A 17774-nucleotide genomic window follows, 5' to 3' on the forward strand; every position below is an offset into this window, starting at 1 on the left:
CCCTACTTTACCCCACCCTCTTCCCTCTCCCCACTAGTAACCACTAGTTTGTTCTCTGTATCTCAGTCTTTCTTTTTTTGTTATTTCATTATTTTATGTTTTAGATTCCACATCTAAGTGATGTCATACAGTATTTGTCTTTCTCTATCTGACTTATTTCACTTAATATAATACCCCGTCATCTCCATCCATGTTGTTGCAAATAGCAAAATTTTGTTATTTTTCATGGCTGCTTAGTATTTCTTCCATACCTTGGCTATTATAAATAATGCTGCTATGAACATTGGGGTGCATGTATCTTTTCAAATTAGTGTTTTTGTTTTCTTTGACTGTATACCCAGAAGTGGACTTGCTGGATCATATGGCAGCAAGTGACTAACCTAAAATTAGCATTTAATAAATATTAATGTATTTTCAACCTACCACCCCCATGCCAGGGCTATATCTAACTCCAAGGGTACCTTTGTGCAAATTTTTTAATGGTGCCCTTTCATCTGGATGGGTGTCACCCCTAGTCAAGGTTCATAACTTGTAGAGTGGAGCACTGACCCCATCCCCACTGGGATCAAGGTTCCTACCCCATGGCTTTCCAATTAGACTCCAATACTGAAGGAATGAATTTACATATATGTGCTAGAGTTCAAGAATATGATTACCATGATCAAAGTCCCAAAGGAATGGCTGGGTGATCTGTAGCATAATGTTGTTTTCCTTCAAGCTCCTGGATAGGACAGATGGCATGAGCTTTGAAAATCTCCGAGAAGCTCTGGACCATAACTCTTCCTTATAGGGACTTTCAAAAACCCTGGCTCTCTCATGTATTGATTCCATTAGTGACAAATTTTATAAGTGGACTTTAACCAAGACTTTGGACAGTGTAACTCAGACTGGCTGCTAAGCAACAGCCCCACCCTTGAAGTCACCTCTTCAAGTCATTGTGACAGTGCTTTCTACAAGGCAACATTATGGTGTAGAGGAAGCCAGAAAGGCCCAATTTTGAAAATAAACTCTGCCATTTATTATAACTTCATCATCTTGGACAAGTTTTCCCTCAATTTCTTTACCTGTAACACCAGGACAATATTCACCATGCAGGAGATAACCTATATAAAGTACCCAGTCCAGTGCTTGGCTTACTTAACTTGTTTACCATCTCCCTTCCTGCCCTCATTGATTTATTCATTCAACAGGTACTTACTAAACTCTTATAATATGCTCTAGGCATTGGGAATATAGCCATGATCAGAGGCTCACAGAAGTTAATCCTCATTGACCTTAATTCTAGCAGGGCAGGCAATAAAAATGATAAACACATAAAATGCATGTGATATCAGGTATTGATAGGAAAAACAGAGGAAGAAGGAAAAGGGAGTTTCTTGGCCAGGAATGGTGAAAGGTAGCTTTGAGGAAAGGCCTACAGGAAGTGAGGTAGAAAGTCAAATGGAAATCTCAGGAAAGAATATTTCAGCTTGTGCAAAAACCCTGAAGGAGTAACAAGCCTGGACTATTGGAGAAACAGCACAGATGTCAACATAGTTGAAGTAGAGGGAATAAGAAGAATCAAAGGAGGTGAGATTAGAGTGGTCATGGGTGCTGGGTTCTGCCTGTCCTCTTCTTGCACATATTAGGTATACAGTAAACATTAATTTGAATGACTAATAGGTAAATGTAGCACAAAAATAGGGGGCAAACCAATTTTTTAGGTTGCCATGATTTTTGCATTCTAGAAATGGTGACAGGATTAATCTTTGCAGGAAAATAGTGGCGGAAAAAGCATTAGTCTAGGAAACCACTTTGATCTAGCCAGTAGCCATTGTACTGTTCAAAAATGCTTTTCCTCAAATTCAGCAGTATTTTTCATGCTTTTCATGAAAAAGGTCAGTTTTCATTCCAAACCTAAAGAAAGGCAATGCCAAAAAATGTTCAAACTACTACACAATTGCACTCATCTCACACACTGGCAAAGTAATTCTCAAAATTCTCCAAGCGAGGCTTCAATAGTATGTGAACTGTGAACTTCCAGGTGTTCAAGCTGGATTTAGAAAAGGCAGAGGAACCAGAGATCAAATTGCCAGCATTCATTGGATCATCAAAAAAGCGAGAGAATTCCAGAAGAACATCTACTTCTGCTTTATTGATTACCCTAAAGCCTTTGACTGTGTAGATCACAACAAACTGTGGAAAATTCTTAAAAAGATGGGAATACCAGACCACCTTACCTGCCTCCTGAGAAATCCGTATGCAGGCCAAGAGGCAACAGTTAGAACCAGACATGGAACAACAGACGAGTTCCAAATTGGGAAAGGAGTACGTCAAGGATGTATATTGTCACCTTGCTTATTTAACTTATATGCAGGGTGCATCATGCAAAATGCTGGGCTGAATGAAGCACAAGCTGGAATCAAGATTGCTGGGAGAAATAACAACCTCAGATATGCAGATGACACTGCCCTTATGACAGAAAGTGAAGAGGAATGAAAGAGCCTCTTGATGAAAGTGAAAGAGGAGAGTGAAAAAGCTGGCTTAAAACTCAACATTCAAAAAATGAGGATCATGGCTTCCAGTCCCATCACTTCATGGAAAACAGATGGGGAAGTAATGGAAACAGTGACAGGCTTTATTTTCTTGCACTCCAAAATCACTGCAGATGGTGCCTGCAGCCATGAAATTAAAAGATGCTTGCTCCTTGGGAGAAAAGCTATAATCAACCTAGACTGCACATTAAAAAGTAGAGACATTACTTTGCTGACAAAGGTCCATAGAGTCAAAGCTATGGTTTTTCCTGTAGTCATGTATGGATGTGAGAGTTAGACTTTAAAGAAAGCTGAGCACTGACGAATTGATGTTCTAGAACTGTGGTGTTGGAGAAGACTCTTGAGAGTCCCTTGGACTACAAGGAGATCAAACCAGTCAATCCTAAAGGAAATCAGTCCTGAATATTCATTGGAAGGACTGATGCTGAAGCTGAAAGTCCAATACTCTAGCCACCTGATGCGAAGAGCTGACTCATTGGGAAAAACCCTGATGCTGGGAAAGATTGAAGGCAGGAGGAGAAGGGGATGACAGAGGATGAGACAGTGGGATGGCATCACTGACTCAATGGACATGAGCTTGAGCAAGCTTGGGGAGTTGGTGATGGACAGGGAAGCCTAGCGTGCTGCAGTTCATGGGGTCACAAAGAGTCAGACACAACTGAGCAACTAAACTGAACTGAGTTGCATGCTCTTCACCAAGTCTAGTGCTCCACATCTTCACATCCCCTCCTCAGTATTATAGGAAACTCCTTGCAAAAAGACTCCCCCAAATTCCTGTGTTCTCTTTTGCTGTTGTGTTGCTAAGTTGTGTCTGATTCTTTGGAGGCCCATGGAGTGCATGCTCTTCTGTCCTCCGCTATCTCCCAGAGTTTGCTCAATTTCATGTCCATTGAGTGAGTGATGCTATCTAACCATCTCATCCTCTGCTGCCTCTGTCTCCTTTTGCCTTCAGTCTTTAGCATCAGGGTCTTTTCCAACGAGTCAGCTCTTCTCATCAGGTGGAGAATGTATTGGAGACTCAGCTTCAGCATCAATCCTTCCAATGAATATTCAGAGTTGATTTCCTTTAGAATTGATTGGTTTGATTTCCTTGCAGTCCAAGTGGCTCACAAAAGTCTTCTCCAACACACCACACTTTGAAAGCATCTGTTCTTCTGCGCGCAGCCTTCTTTGTGGTCCATCTCTCACATCTGTACATGACTACTGGAAAAACCATAGCTTTGACTATACAGACTATTGTCGACAAAGTGATGTCTCTGCTTTTGAATATGCTGTCTAGGTTTATCATAGCTTTCCTTCCCAGGAGGAAGCATCTTTTAATTTCATGGCTGTAGTCACCATCTAAAGTGATTTTGGAGCCCAAGAAAAGAAAATCCGTGACTATGTCCACTTTTTCCCTTTTTATTTGCCATTACATGATGGGACTGGGTGCCATGGTCTTAGTGTTTTGAATGTTGAGTTTTAAGTCATCTGTTTCACTCTCCTCTGTCAGTATCATCAAGAGGCTCTTCACTTTCTGCCATTAGCATGGTATCATCTGCATATCTGAGGTTGTTGATATTTTTCCTGGCAATCTTGATTTCAGCTTGTGATTCATCCAGTCCAGCATTTTGCATGATGTACTCTGCATATAAGTTAAATAAGTAGAGTGACAATGCCTAGCCTTTTTGTACTCCTCTCAGAATTTTGAACCAGTCTGTTATTCCATATCAGGTTCTATTTTACTCCAGGCTTTATCATTCTTTGGCTGGAAATGTAATTACATTAATAATCCAATTTAACTGGCTCTTGCCTTTACCTGCTCATTGAGGACACTAATCCCTCATATCAATGTCTTTAATCTCCATGGTATGTCATGCAAATATTCCGCTAAGATCATCATGAGTGCTGGTTTTCCATGTTCTACAATCCTATCTCAGCTCCATTTAGATTATGATATAAGCTTCAAATTACTTTACAGTTCACTTACAATAAAATCCAAACTTTTAACCAAGTTTCAACACCTCGCATGATCTGACCCTTCCCTAGTTGTTCCCTGGCAACACTGGTCTCCTTTATTTTTTTTTTTTTTTACTGAAGTGACATTGGTTTATAACATTATGTAAGTTTCATGTGTATGACTTTATTGTTTGACATCTGTGTATACTTCTGCATCCCCCCCACCAAAAGTCTTGTTTCCATTCATCATCTCACACTTGACCCTTTCTACCCATTTTTTCCTCCCTTTCCTGCTCTTCCCTTCTGGTAGCCACCAATTTGCTCTCTGTGTGTATGTGTTTTGATGTTTATATCCGTGATGAGTGAAATCATACAACGTTTGTCTTTCTCCATCTTATTTATTTCACATGGGATAATATCTTTAGGTTTCATTCATATTGTCACAAATGGCAAGATTTCATTTTTGCTTAATGGCTGAGTACAATTTCATTGCATACACATACCATACCTTCTTTATCTATTCATCTGTCAGTGGTCACTCAGATTGTTTCCATATCTTGGCTATTGTAAATAGTGCTGCAGTGAACATATGGGTGCATGTATCTTTTCAAATTATGTTTTCATATTCTTCACATAACTACCCCAAAGTGGAACAGCTGAGTCTCCCAGAAGCAGCATATAATTGGATCTTGTTTTTAATACATCCAGCCACTCTGTGTCTTAATTGGTGAACTTAATTCACTTGTATTTAAGGTGATCACTGCCAAGTGAAGGCTTAGTACTGCCATTTAATCTTTTGTTTACTGGTTGCTCAGTATCTCCATTGTTTCTTTTCCTTGTGTTTCTGTCTGCCATTTTAGTTTGATAGTTTTCTATGATGTTTCTCTGTTTCCTCTTTTGTTACATTTTGTTTTTCTGCTCTAGTTTTATGGTTATCATGAACAAAACATAGTATAGCATAGTTCTATACCAGGTAAAATAGTCCTTTTTCTGCTATTAGCAACTTATTTGCCTGTATGGATTCCGTCCTTTTCCTCTTCCCCTCTTATGCTTTTGTTGTCTCAAATTAACCCTTTTTAAATTGTGAATTCATTACCAAATTAAAATAGGTATAGTAATTTTACTGCTTTTTCCCTTTAAATTAACCCTTTTTAAGTTGCGAGTTCATTACCAAATTAAAGTAGGTATAGTAATTTTACTGCTTTTCCCCTTTAACTTTTACTCTATAACTGTTTAACAATCTGTTCTGAAGTTGAAATTTTCTGATTCCATTTACCACTTTTTGTTTGAGTTAGAAGAGTTGTTTTCAACATCTCTTGTAAGGCAGGTGTAGTGATGATGAACTGGACTGTCTCATATCACCATGATATTGACATCATCCCTGATCCTTTTTCTAACATTCATCTCCATTTACACCTGAAGGACTTTGTACTTGGTGCATCTCTGTCCGAAATGCACTTTTCCCAGATCTCAAAACAATTGGTTCTCCTGTAATATCAAGGCTCATCTCATATGGGATCTCTCCAGAGAGGCCTTCCTGGACTGCTCAGACTAAAGTTGGCTCTTCCCTTGGTCACTTTTTATTACTGTTTCATTTTCCTCTTTTCTATTTTTATTTTTTGACTAATTTATTGCTTAAGATTCCTATCAGCAAAGTGTAATCCCCATAAAGGTGAGCTCTTTATCTTATTTACCACTGTGTCTTTAGTACCTAGAACATTATCTGGTACATAATAATAAAGAATCATTGTAGACTCATAAATGAATACTCATTACCAGAAAGCTGCAGGCACCTCATCATTAACACCAGTACTGCCTTATGCCTTGAGAACACTGAGGTCTGTGTCAAAGGAAGCAGTGAAACATAATAGTTAGGACTGTGACTTCTTTTGAATCTGGCTCTGCAATTAATGAGAACTGAGATGTTGGGTGGGTTATTCAGTTTTGGATTAATGTTACCTTGTCTTCCTCACTAAGTTGTTGGGAGAATTAAATAATAAAATACATGTAAAACACTTAGAACAGAGTTTGACTTTCAGCAAGTATGCCAGAAAATAGGAACCATTATATTCTTATTTTACTAGTTCAGTTCAATTGCTCAGTCGTGTCCGACTCTTTGTGACCCCATGAATCACAGCACGCCAGGCCTCCCTGTCCATCACCAACTCCCGGAGTTCACTCAGACTCACGTCCATCAAGTCAGTGATGCCATCCAGCCATCTTATCTTCTGTCATCCCCTTTTCCTCCTGCCCCCAATCCCTCCCAGCATCAGAGAGTTTTCCAATGAGTCAGCTCGTCGCATGAGGTGGCCAAAGTACTGGAGTTTCAGCTTTAGCACCATTCCTTCCAAAAGACACCCAGGAATGATCTCCTTTAGAATGGACTGATTGGATCTCCTTGCAGTCCAAGGGACTCTCAAGAGTCTTCTCCAACACCACAGTTGAAAAGCATCAATTCTTCAGCGCTCAGCTTTCTTCACAGTCCAACTCTCACATCCATACATGACTACTGGAAAAACCATAGCCTTGATTAGACGGACCTTTGTTGGCAAAGTCAAGTCTCTGCTTTTTAATATGCTGTCTAGGTTGGTCATAACTTTCCTTTCAAGGAGTAAGATTCTTTTAATTTCATCGCTGCAATCATCACCTGAAGTAATTTTGGAGCCCCCCAAAATAAAGTCTGACACTGTTTCTACTGTTTCCCCATCTATTTCCCATGAAGTGATGGGACCAGATGCCATGATCTCAGTTTACTGAATGCTGAGCTTTACGCCAACTTTTTCACTCTCCTCTTTCACTTTCATCAAGAGGCTTTTTAGTTCCTCTTCACTTTCTGCCATAAATTAGGATCCTTTTAGTTGCAAATAAAGAAACAAACAAGTCAGCATGTGTAGCAAAGAGAAATTTATTATATAGTTATAGAGGTGTTTCACAGAACCCAAAGGCAGAAATCTCTGTAGGCCTCAGGAACGTTTAGAATCAAGAGTTGGAAAGCCATCAATAAATGTTCTCTCCCTCTCTCATCGTGGCTTTTCTCCATAACCACCTCCACCCTCCCCCCCTCTCCCCTTAATCTTCTTGGTCTGCATCCACAGCAACTTTCCCTTCTCCTTAGCTTCTCTCTGCAGAGCCTGAACTTACATATCATAGGGCAAAGCCACTCTCAGACCCTGGCAGCCTTGTTCTCTGTTGTAGATTCCAAGGGGTAATAATCTGATTAGCCCTTGTGAGTCTGATGTCTATCCCATCAATCAGCCAAGCCAGGGGAGGATGTGACGCCGTACAATTATAGCCTCAAGTGACCACTATATATGGTTTCAGGGAAGGGACCTCTTCTTTCACTCCTGAGAAAAGCAGACATCCCCAGAGGAGTCCACTGCACAGACCTTCCCAATGCTGACAATTCAGAGGGTTGGACCAGCTCCAGGACTTCAGCAGGCATAGAGAGAATGCCCTGGCCTTCTGCTCCTTGAGCAAGTCAAGAGGCCTGTGCCCCTAAGACTCCCAGAATCACTTTGGCTCCCTACCAAGGACACTCGCCAAACTAGAGACCTATCTTCTTCATGACTTCACCCCCTGCCAACACCAAACATGCATAAATTTCCTTCTGACAGCTTTCAACCTTCATAAAGATCAACCTAAGCAAATAAAAGACTTGTGAGGTTGTTGGTGTGCCATGACTTCCTCACACACACTCTTCTGCCACTCCAAGCCCATGCACAGCCTATATTTTCACATCTAGAAAGGTCTCCAGCCAAATCACTGAAAGCCAAGGACACTCATGTTTTAATTGATGCATTTTATTGCAGAACTTTAGGTAGGAACAAGGTGTGCTAGGCAAAGGAGACTTGTACCCTAGGAAATAGAGACACAGCTCAGTTTTATGCCCAGTTGCAGCAGTGACAGCTGGTGTCAAAGACAAGCCCGGTCGGGCAATTCTGCTCATATGTGATTCCATTTGCGCAGTTCCGGAAGGCATTTCTGTTATCTGCCACTGGGTAGAGGCCATCGGCTTTGCCAGCACAGTACTCTCTACTCTCAGAGCTGCTGCTCTCATTTCCACTCCCACTTCCATTTCCAGGACTGCTGTTGGGCTCACTGGGCTGAGTGGAGGCGTTACAGGCTGAAACAGCACAAAGAGCAGACCTGGCAGAGGCTCCCAGATTCACCTAGAGGTGAAGAACTAGCAGGCCTGAGGTGAGGTCTGGAGATGGGTTGCTGTTCACTCTGGGTCCTGTCACCTGAGAAGCTCACAAGGTAACTCCATACTTAGGAATTAAGAGCAGGTCTAATTTCAAGCCAGCCTGGTTTTAAATTTTAAAAGTTCTCTCTTATAATGCTAAAATTATTTCTAAAAAATTTTACTGAGCATCCAGTATATGCAAAATGCTTTTCTAGGATTTGGGTTTAAGTGACGAGCAGATAATCTCTAAGAGAAAATCTGGACAAAATTTAGAGAATTGGTACTTCCCCTGAATTATAGATTTAGAAATATGTCAATATGAGCTTCCCTCTTAGCTCAGTCATTAAAGAATCTGCCTGCAGTGCAGGAGACCTGGGTTCTATTCCTAGATCAGGATAATCCTCTGGAGAAGGAAATGACAACTCACTCCAATATTCTTGCCTGGAGAATTCCATGGACAGAAGAGCCTGGCAGGCTACACTCAGTCCATGGGGTCACAAGAATTGGACACAACTTAATGTCTAAACCCTAAACCCAACCAGGTACTGCTTAGGGTTTGTTATTCAGTCTCCTCAGGCAGGCTGAAGGAGACTTTTAATAAGGGGTTCACAGAAAAGTAAATGCTAATATTGAAGGTCAGCCTAATTTCTCGAGGTTTTTCCACACCTTTAAATCTTAGCAGACCTGGAAAACCCTCCCAGCAGAAAACTGGGAAAACCCTGGTTTCTCATTAGAGCATACAATTGCTAACGAGGAAAGAATGTAAGTGCCTCTCTCAGCCAGGCAACAGCAATGAGGAGACGCCTGGGGGCAAAGGGTGTGGGAAGATGTTAGGTTGTCTTGAGTTGGAAAAGGAGCATCTATACACCCTGGGCATTCCCCTACTGTCACTTACCTGCACTCTTCAGGCTAAGAGCATCCTTCAAGGTGTTTATCAGGGGGAATTTGCCCTGGTTGCAGAAAGTGCCTGTGAAATCATCCAGGTCAATGGCCCAGACCATGGCACCTCCAAAGTTGTTCTCCTTAAGCCACTGAGCCTATTTAAGGATCGAGGACACCAGGAGTCATTTTATTTCTTGAGACTCTGGGCTGAGCTGAAAGCACATTGGAGGGGCTGACCTTACCTTGATTCTGAAGCTGTTAACATTGTCATAACCAACCCACTCAGTGCCCTTGTAGGCATAGGGCACGTTCTGAGAGTCATCCCATGCCACAGTGGCTCCTTCTTTCAGGAAGGTGCAGATCTTTAAAAAGTCAAGAGATTCAAATCCTTTAAATATGATTCCCATGAAAAATAAAACATACACCTTCCTCTTTGATTTTTTTTTTCTGTCATGTCTCCAATTGGGGTTTTCCACAGGTTTCTAATTATGACCTTTTATCTGCAGTAAATAGCAACAAGTTGTTTTTGAAATACTCAGATGTTAGCCTTATTCTTAGTGCTTGATTTTGGGAACCCACATCAGTATGGGAGATAGTTACTTAATTCCCTTATGTGTTAATATAAATGACCTTAAGTATGCAGTCTGTTGTTTGAATGGACTTCCCTGGTGGTTCAGCAATAAAGAATTCACTTGCAATGCAGGAGATGTGGGTTCAACCCCTGAGTTGAGAAGATCCCCTGGAGAAGGAAATGGCAACCCACTCCACTTTTCTTGCCTGGAGAATCCCATGGACAGAGGAGCCTTGCAGGCTACAGTCCATGGAGGTGCAAAAGAGTCAGACATGACTTAGTGACTAAACAACAAAGAACAACAATTGTAGTTGGAAGGGATATTGCACACTATTAATCTTCATCCTGGATTAGGTAAATGAATAGGTTACTTATACATCTGAAGCATTTGGAGTAATATTTGTGTTAAAATAGGTAAATAGTGGACAGAATGAACATTCAAGCTTCTTGCAGGTTCTAGCCCTAAGACTATTGTGCAGCACAAGACACGGCATTCCTAGAATTCCAATTGTACAGCCCAGCCTACCTACCTCGTAGTAGGCCCAGAACCCAGCCTCCCTGGTGTAGGGCCCAGCAGGACCAGCGCCAGAAGTTGGGGCACCAATGCCATTGTTGGAAGCGTCTCTTAGGATGAAATTGTGTCCGTAGGCAGGGAATCCAACGATGAGCTTCTCTGCCGGGGCCCCATTGCTCTTCCAGTAGTGCATGGCATATTCCTAAAAAGGTAGCACATGAGTTAGAGGCCTACCCAGCTGAAGACCCCACGTTTAGTTATGCTAGTCCACTGACCTAACAGGTAAAATTTAATGATGCTCATGACATAGATTAGTTTGTTACTTTTTCAAAAATATTTTGGTGAGGTTACAGTGAAAGTGAAGTTGCTCAGTCGTGTCCGACTCTTTGCGACCCCATGGACTGTAGCCTATCAGGATTTTCGAGGCAAGAGTGCAGGAGTGGATTGCCATTTCCTTCTCCAGGGGATCTTCCCAACCCAGGAATCGAACCCGGGTCTCCCACATCGTAGGCAGACGCTTTACCTTCTGAGCCTACAGTAAATGAGATAAAATCGGTCACTTAGGAGAGTTATCCAAATGAGACTTTTGCAGAATTTATGTTTGTTTTGTTCCTGAATCTGCATGTAATTTACAACATCTCTGGTCTGCATCTGTGTGGAGACTCACCACATTGAGGTAAGCATTACTTCCAGTGTCAGTTGGGTATTTGTAGAGAGGGCTGTTCTCTCCGGTGTAGCCTTCCCAGGAGCCATGGAAGTCATAGGTCATGACATGGATGAAGTCCAGGTACCTGAGGTAGAATAAAGGGTTGTAAAGCATTTCTCCTGGCTATTTCCCACACTTACATGGGCATTCCTGGTAGCTCAACAGTAAAGAATCAGTGATTAAGAATCCACCTGCCAATGCAGGAGACAAAGGTTCTGAACCTGGGTAGGAAAGATCCCCTAGAGATGGAAATGGAAACTCACTCCAGTATTCTTGCCTGGGAATTCCCATGGACCTAGGAGCCTGGTGGGCTACAGTCCATAGGGTCCCAAGAGAGTTGGACATGACCTAGTGACTAAATAACAACAGTAGTTATGTCCACACTTAAACGAGCAAAAGATACCACTTCCAAAACACCTTGAACAAAGTCCCTGGGTAGCAAGACAAAGCACAAGTCTACCTTGCAAGAGTGATGCCTACAGGTTTGAGGATAAGGTGAGTCACTCACTGGGATAGCTGGGGAATCTCATAGCCAGCCTGGATATTGGAGATGCCAGCAGCTACTGCAGCGGTGACCAGCAGCCTGGGCTTTTTGGTTTGCTTGGCTTCCTGTTCAAAAGCTTCACGTGTTTCCTATAGAATAATCAAGTATAGTAAAGCATCTATGAAACTGATTTCAACTCCTTAACTATTAATAAATTTATATTTATATAATGCTTTACTTTTTCAAAATGCTTTCACATATTTTATCTTACTTTTGTTTCTCAGTCAGTCAGTTCAGTTCAGTTGCTCAGTCATGTCCGATTCTTTGTGACCCCATGAATCACAGCAGGCCAGGCCTCCCTGTCTGTCACCAACTCCCAGAGTTCACTCAGACTCACGTCCATCAAGTCAGTGATGCCATCCAGCCATCTCATCCTCTCTCGTCCCCTTCTCCTCCTGCCCCCAATCCCTCCCAGCATCAGAGTCTTTTCCAATGAGTCAACTCTTCACATAAGGTGGCCAAAGTACTGGAGTTTCAGCTTTAGCATCATTCCTTCCAAAGAACACCCAGGGCTGATCTCCTTCAGAATGGACTGATTGGATCTCCTTGCAGTCCAAGGGACTCTCAAGAGTCTTCTCCAACACCACAGTTCAAAAGCATCAATTCTTCAGCGCTCAGCTTTCTTCACAGTCCAACTCTCACATCCATACATGACTACTGGAAAAACCATAGCCTTGACTAGACGGACCTTTGTTTGCAAAGTAAAGTCTCTGCTTTTTAATATGCTGTCTAGGTTGGTCATAACTTTTCTTCCAAGGAGTAAGCGTCTTTTAATTTCATGGCTGCAATCATCATCTGCAGTGATTTTGGAGCCCTCCAAAATAAAGTCTGACACTGTTTCTACTGTTTCCCCACCTATTTCCCATGAAGTGATGGGACCAGATGCCATGATCTTAGTTTACTGAATGTTGAGCTTTATGCCAACTTTTTCACTCTCCTCTTTCACTTTCATCAAGAGGCTTTTTAGTTCCTCTTCACTTTCTGCCATAAGGGTGGTGTCATCTGCATATCTGAGGTTATTGATATTTCTCCCGGCAATCTTGATTCCAGCTTGTGTTTCTTCCAGTCCAGCGTTTTTTTCTCAATACTCCTATAAAGTAGACAGGATTGATGGTATTAATTGTATAACTAATATGTGTATAAGTTAGATAATTTCACAAAAGTCTCACAGCAAGTTGGTAGCCAGGTCATGACTAAAACCCAGGTCCCAGATGATGATTCAGAGCTCTACTCATATCACTGCACTATGAAGTTATAGTTGCTGTAATAATTTATATCCAGGTTTTAGCAGTACATAAATTTGCTTCCCTTTGTCCAGTAAATGAGCTACTTTATTGGACTGACATCCCAACAAGTGAAATGTTCAATTGGTCAATGAGGAAGCTGTTAACAGCCAGGTGATAGGTTCCCATTCAATGCTAGAGGTTAATCCACCTTTATTTTGTGTGACTCTAATCTCATCCTGAGTGCTGAATTCAGTTTTCATAACTGCATTATTAGGGTGTACCACAGTGTGTTCTAGTGAAGAATGTGTCTAAAAATTGTCATATGTATACTTGTTAAATGAACTAGGTTATTTAACTAGAAGAAGAAAAATTATTAACAAGATATTATAGCTGTCTTCAAATATTGGACCAACCAATATATTGCCAAAGGGAGAAGCTTTATTCTTTGTTAGTTCAGTGAATAGACTAGAATCAATGATTAGAAGTTATTAATTGTGACTGGAAGTATGTCTTGACTAAGAATATAGATCTTCTTTTTGATCACTAGAGCTGCTCAACAAGTAAGTGGATTGATTTTTCAACCAATGAATTACTTAATATTGAAATTTTGGATACTGGCAGAAAATATGGTATAACAGATGGTATAGGAAAAATCTCTATCTTGGGGAAGGGTAAATCTATGAAAGCCTTCCTCAGTGATCAATGCACAGAAATAGAGGAAAACAATAGAATAGGAAAGACTAGAGATCTCTTCAAGAAAATTAGAGATACCAAGGGAACATTTCATGCAAAGATGGGCTCAATAAAAGACAGAAATGGTAGGGACCTAAGAAAAGCGGAAGATATTAAGAAGAGGTGGAAAGAATACCCAGAACTGTACAAAAAAAGATCTTCATGACCCAGATAATCACGATGGTGTGATCACTCACACTCACCTAGAGCCAGACATCCTGGAAAGCAAAGTCAAGTGGGCCTTAGGAAACACCAGTACGAACAAAGTTAGTGGAGGTGATGGAATTCCAGTGGAGCTATTTCAAATCCTGAAAGATGATGCTATGAAAGTGCTACACTCAATATGTCAGCAAGTTTGGAAAACTCAGCAGTGGCCACAGGACTGGAAAAGGTCAGTTTTAATTCCAATCCCAAAGAAAGGCAATGTCAAAGAATGCTCAAACTACCACACAATTGCACTCATCTCACACGCTAGTAAAATAATGCTCAAAATTCTCCAAGCCAGGCTCCAGTAATATGTGAACCGTGAAATTCCAGATGTTCAAGCTGGTTTTAGAAAAGGCAGAGGAACCAGAGATCAAATTGCCAACATCTGCTGGATCATCAAAAAAGCAAGCGAGTTTAAGAGAAACATCTATTTCTGCTTTATTGACTATGCCAAAGCCTTTGACTGTGTGGATCACAATAAACCGAGGAAAATTCTGAAGGAGATGGGAATACCAGAACACTTGACCTGCCTCTTGAGAAACCTGTATGCAGGCCAGGAAGCAACAGTCAGAACTGGACATGGAACAACAGACTGGTTCCAAATAGGAAAAGGAGTATGTCAAGGTTGTATATTGTCACCCTACTTATTTAACTTATATGCAGAGTACATCACGAGAAACGCTGGGCTGGAGGAAGCACAAGCTGGAATCAAGATTGCTGGGAGAAATATCAACAACCTCAGATATGCAGATGACACCACCCTTATGGCAGAAAGTGAAGAAGAACTAAAAAGCCTCTTGATGAAAGTGAAAGAGGAGAGTGAAAAAGTTGGCTTAAAGCTCAACATTCAGAAAACGAAGATCATGGCATCTGGTCCCATCACTTCATGGCAAATAGATGGGGAAACAGTGTCAGACTTTATTTTGGGGGGCTCCAAAATCACTGCAGATGGTGACTGCAGCCATGAAATTAAAAGATGCTTACTCCTTGGAAGGAGAGTTATGACCAACCTAGACAGCATATTAAAAAGCAGAGACATTTCTTTGTCAACAAAGGTCCGTCTAGTCAAGGCTATGGTTTTTCCAGTAGTTATGTATGGATGTGAGAGATAAACTATAAAGAAAGCTGAGCACCAAAGAATTGATGCTTTTGAACTGTGGTGTTGGAGAAGACTCTTGAGAGTCCCTTGGACTGCAAGGAGATCCAACCAGTCCATCCTAAAGGAGATAAGTCCTGAGTTTTTATTGGAAGGACTGATGCTGAAGCTGAAACTCCAATACTTTGGCTGCCTGATGTGAAGAACTGATTCATTGGAAAAGACTCTGATGCTGGGAGGGATTGGGGGCAGGAGGAGAAGGGGACGACAGAGGATGAGATGGTTGGATGGCATCACCGACTCAATGGACATGGGTTTGGGTAGACTCTGGTGGTTGGTGATGGACAGGGAGGCCTGGTGTGCTGTGGTTCATGGGGTCACAAAGAGTCAGACACAACTGAGCTACTGAACTGAACTGAAATCTAAAAGCCATCCTTGCTTTTCTTACTCCATTCATTTTTCCTCGGTGATCTCTTAATTATTTAACTTTGTTGATGATGTCAATACGATATATCAAATCAAGTTCTTGACCTGAACACCAGTTTCTTATTCATCCAATATCTATTCATCCAGTGTCTATTGGACATTCTTATGACGCCCTACAAATTCCTCTCACTCATCATTTTCAAAGACTAATTCATGAGTTTTTCTTCTTGTTTCAGATCTACCTTCTTTCTGTATTTACCATCTTAGTTAAGAGGACCACAGTCAAATCAATTCTTAAGGACAGAAAACTGGAAGTTCTCTCTTTTCCCACTTCCAATTGGTCTCCAAATCCTATTGATTCTACCCTCCTACTATCTCTTATATACTTCTTCTTTCTGTCCTCACTGTTAGGATTTTTGTTCAGATCCTCAGCATTTCTGGCTTGAGTTATTGTAATGGCCTCCTAACTCTCTCTCTCTGCCTCCGTACCTCCTTCTAATTCATTCTCCATGGTTAAAGTCAGAGTTATCCTTCTAAAATATGAGTTTTGCCATATGTCTAGATTCCTTAAAAATCCTTCAAAAAATTAGTACTCATTAGTATCCATGTAGTACCCAGACTACATGGGTAGTTATGATACCTATTAGTTGTTTGATGTTAGGTTACCTAAACTTTTTATATTTTAGCTTTCATTTAGCTTTATATTTTAGCTTTCTCAAGGCTATGATACTTATAGTATCTTTATCATAGGGTACATATGAAGATGAAATGGGTTATGACTTTAAAAACAGCTTATAAAATTGTGCCTGGCACATAACACATGTAATGTTGTTATCAAATGCTGTTGAATATAAGCATGATATCCAAGAATCTTTGTGATGCAAAGATCCAATAAGTTGAAACTTCAGTTTACTTCATTCTGGAACCACCAGATTCTCCTTACAAAGATTTCTCTTTGAATTTTCTTGGGCTCAACGGTGCCACCTTCCTCCTCACCTGCACCAAGACAGTGAAGAGATGCTTGTCCTGAGATGGGCTTCCACGAGAGCCAGGGTACTCCCAATCAAAATCCAGCCCATCAAATCCATACTGGTGCAGGAATTTGATGACTGAAGAAATGAAAGTTTTGCGGTTCTCTGGAGTGGCAACCATAGCAGTGAAACTGAGGGAGATTCAAAGAAGGCAGAGTGAGGCCTTGGTGGCCACAATGTCTTGTTGTAAAGTCAAACTCCTATATTTTTGCCTCAAAGCTTTTCACTAGGCCCCAAAGCCCAGATAAAAGTATATTGCTGGTTTTCTCCTGTACTTCTTTATATAATTACTCTGCCAGCCATGGTACCTCAACGTTCTCTTTACTTTGTTATCCACCCAACTCTGATTTTTCTCCCAAATTGGACCTGTTGCTTTGAACACCTGTTTACCTTGGCTCACTGTGTTGTCTCTCTAAATAGTCTCTGAAGTTCGTATGCCCTTAAAAGAGTCTCTTTATTTATTTTCATGACTTTCTCTTCCTTTCTTCCAGAAGGTAATTGGAGAAAAGTGCTATAACACTCTTCTCAGGCATTGTACTTCTGAAATACTTTAAGAAGAGATTGTTTTGAAGTCTCAGTCACTGAATCTCTGTGAATGGAGTCCTGGAATATCCATCTAAATGTAAACATATACAATAAATTGTGTTCTATTTAGTACTGAGATTCTGGTATAGTAATTTATTTAAGTAGCATATTTGTTTAATGTACATCCTTAATACTCCATCTTAGGTTATGAAATCTGGATAAGGAAATGGCAACCCACTACAATATTCTTGCCTAGAGAATCCTGTGGACAGAGGAGCCTGGTGGGCTGCTGTCCATAGGGTTGCACAGAGTCAGACACGACTGAAGTGACTTAGCCTGCATGCATGGATTGGAGAAGGAAATGGCAACCCACTCCAGTATTCTTGCCTGGAGAATCCCAGGAACAGAGGAGCCTGGTGGGCTGCTGTTTATGGGGTCACACAGAATCGGACACGACTGAAACAACTTAGCAGCAGCAGCAGGTTATGAAATCTGAAGGGACATGGGTCACACTGGGCTAACCTGTTATCCATAGCAAATTAAATGAACATCTAACTCTCTCATAGAGGACTTACGGGGCAGTTCCAAAGTTCCAGCCTCCAATGGCCAGGAGAATTTTCAGCTGGCTGTTCCTGCAAAACAAGGTAGAGAAAAGAAAA

The 17774-nt window shown here is 41.2% G+C and overlaps 1 protein-coding gene across 2 annotated transcripts in view; it reads right to left on the reverse strand.

Moving 5' to 3' along the window:
• Positions 1-7589: 7589 nt before the first annotated feature.
• Positions 7590-17774, reverse strand: part of CHIA (chitinase acidic) — a 35931-nt gene continuing 25746 nt past the window's right edge. For both annotated transcript variants that reach the window (XM_068966122.1, XM_068966121.1), the window contains exons 4-11: positions 17691-17747; positions 16556-16721; positions 11837-11961; positions 11290-11413; positions 10639-10824; positions 9780-9899; positions 9551-9692; positions 7590-8595 (exon numbers count right to left, since the gene is read on the reverse strand). In XM_068966122.1, coding sequence (XP_068822223.1) covers positions 8354-8595; positions 9551-9692; positions 9780-9899; positions 10639-10824; positions 11290-11413; positions 11837-11961; positions 16556-16721; positions 17691-17747 — 1162 coding nt within the window. In that variant the 3' untranslated portion in view covers positions 7590-8353. The remainder of the gene's footprint in view (positions 8596-9550; positions 9693-9779; positions 9900-10638; positions 10825-11289; positions 11414-11836; positions 11962-16555; positions 16722-17690; positions 17748-17774) is intronic.

The sequence above is a fragment of the Capricornis sumatraensis genome, chromosome 2, assembly GCF_032405125.1.
Source record: "Capricornis sumatraensis isolate serow.1 chromosome 2, serow.2, whole genome shotgun sequence".
Classification (NCBI taxonomy): Eukaryota; Metazoa; Chordata; class Mammalia; order Artiodactyla; family Bovidae; genus Capricornis; species Capricornis sumatraensis.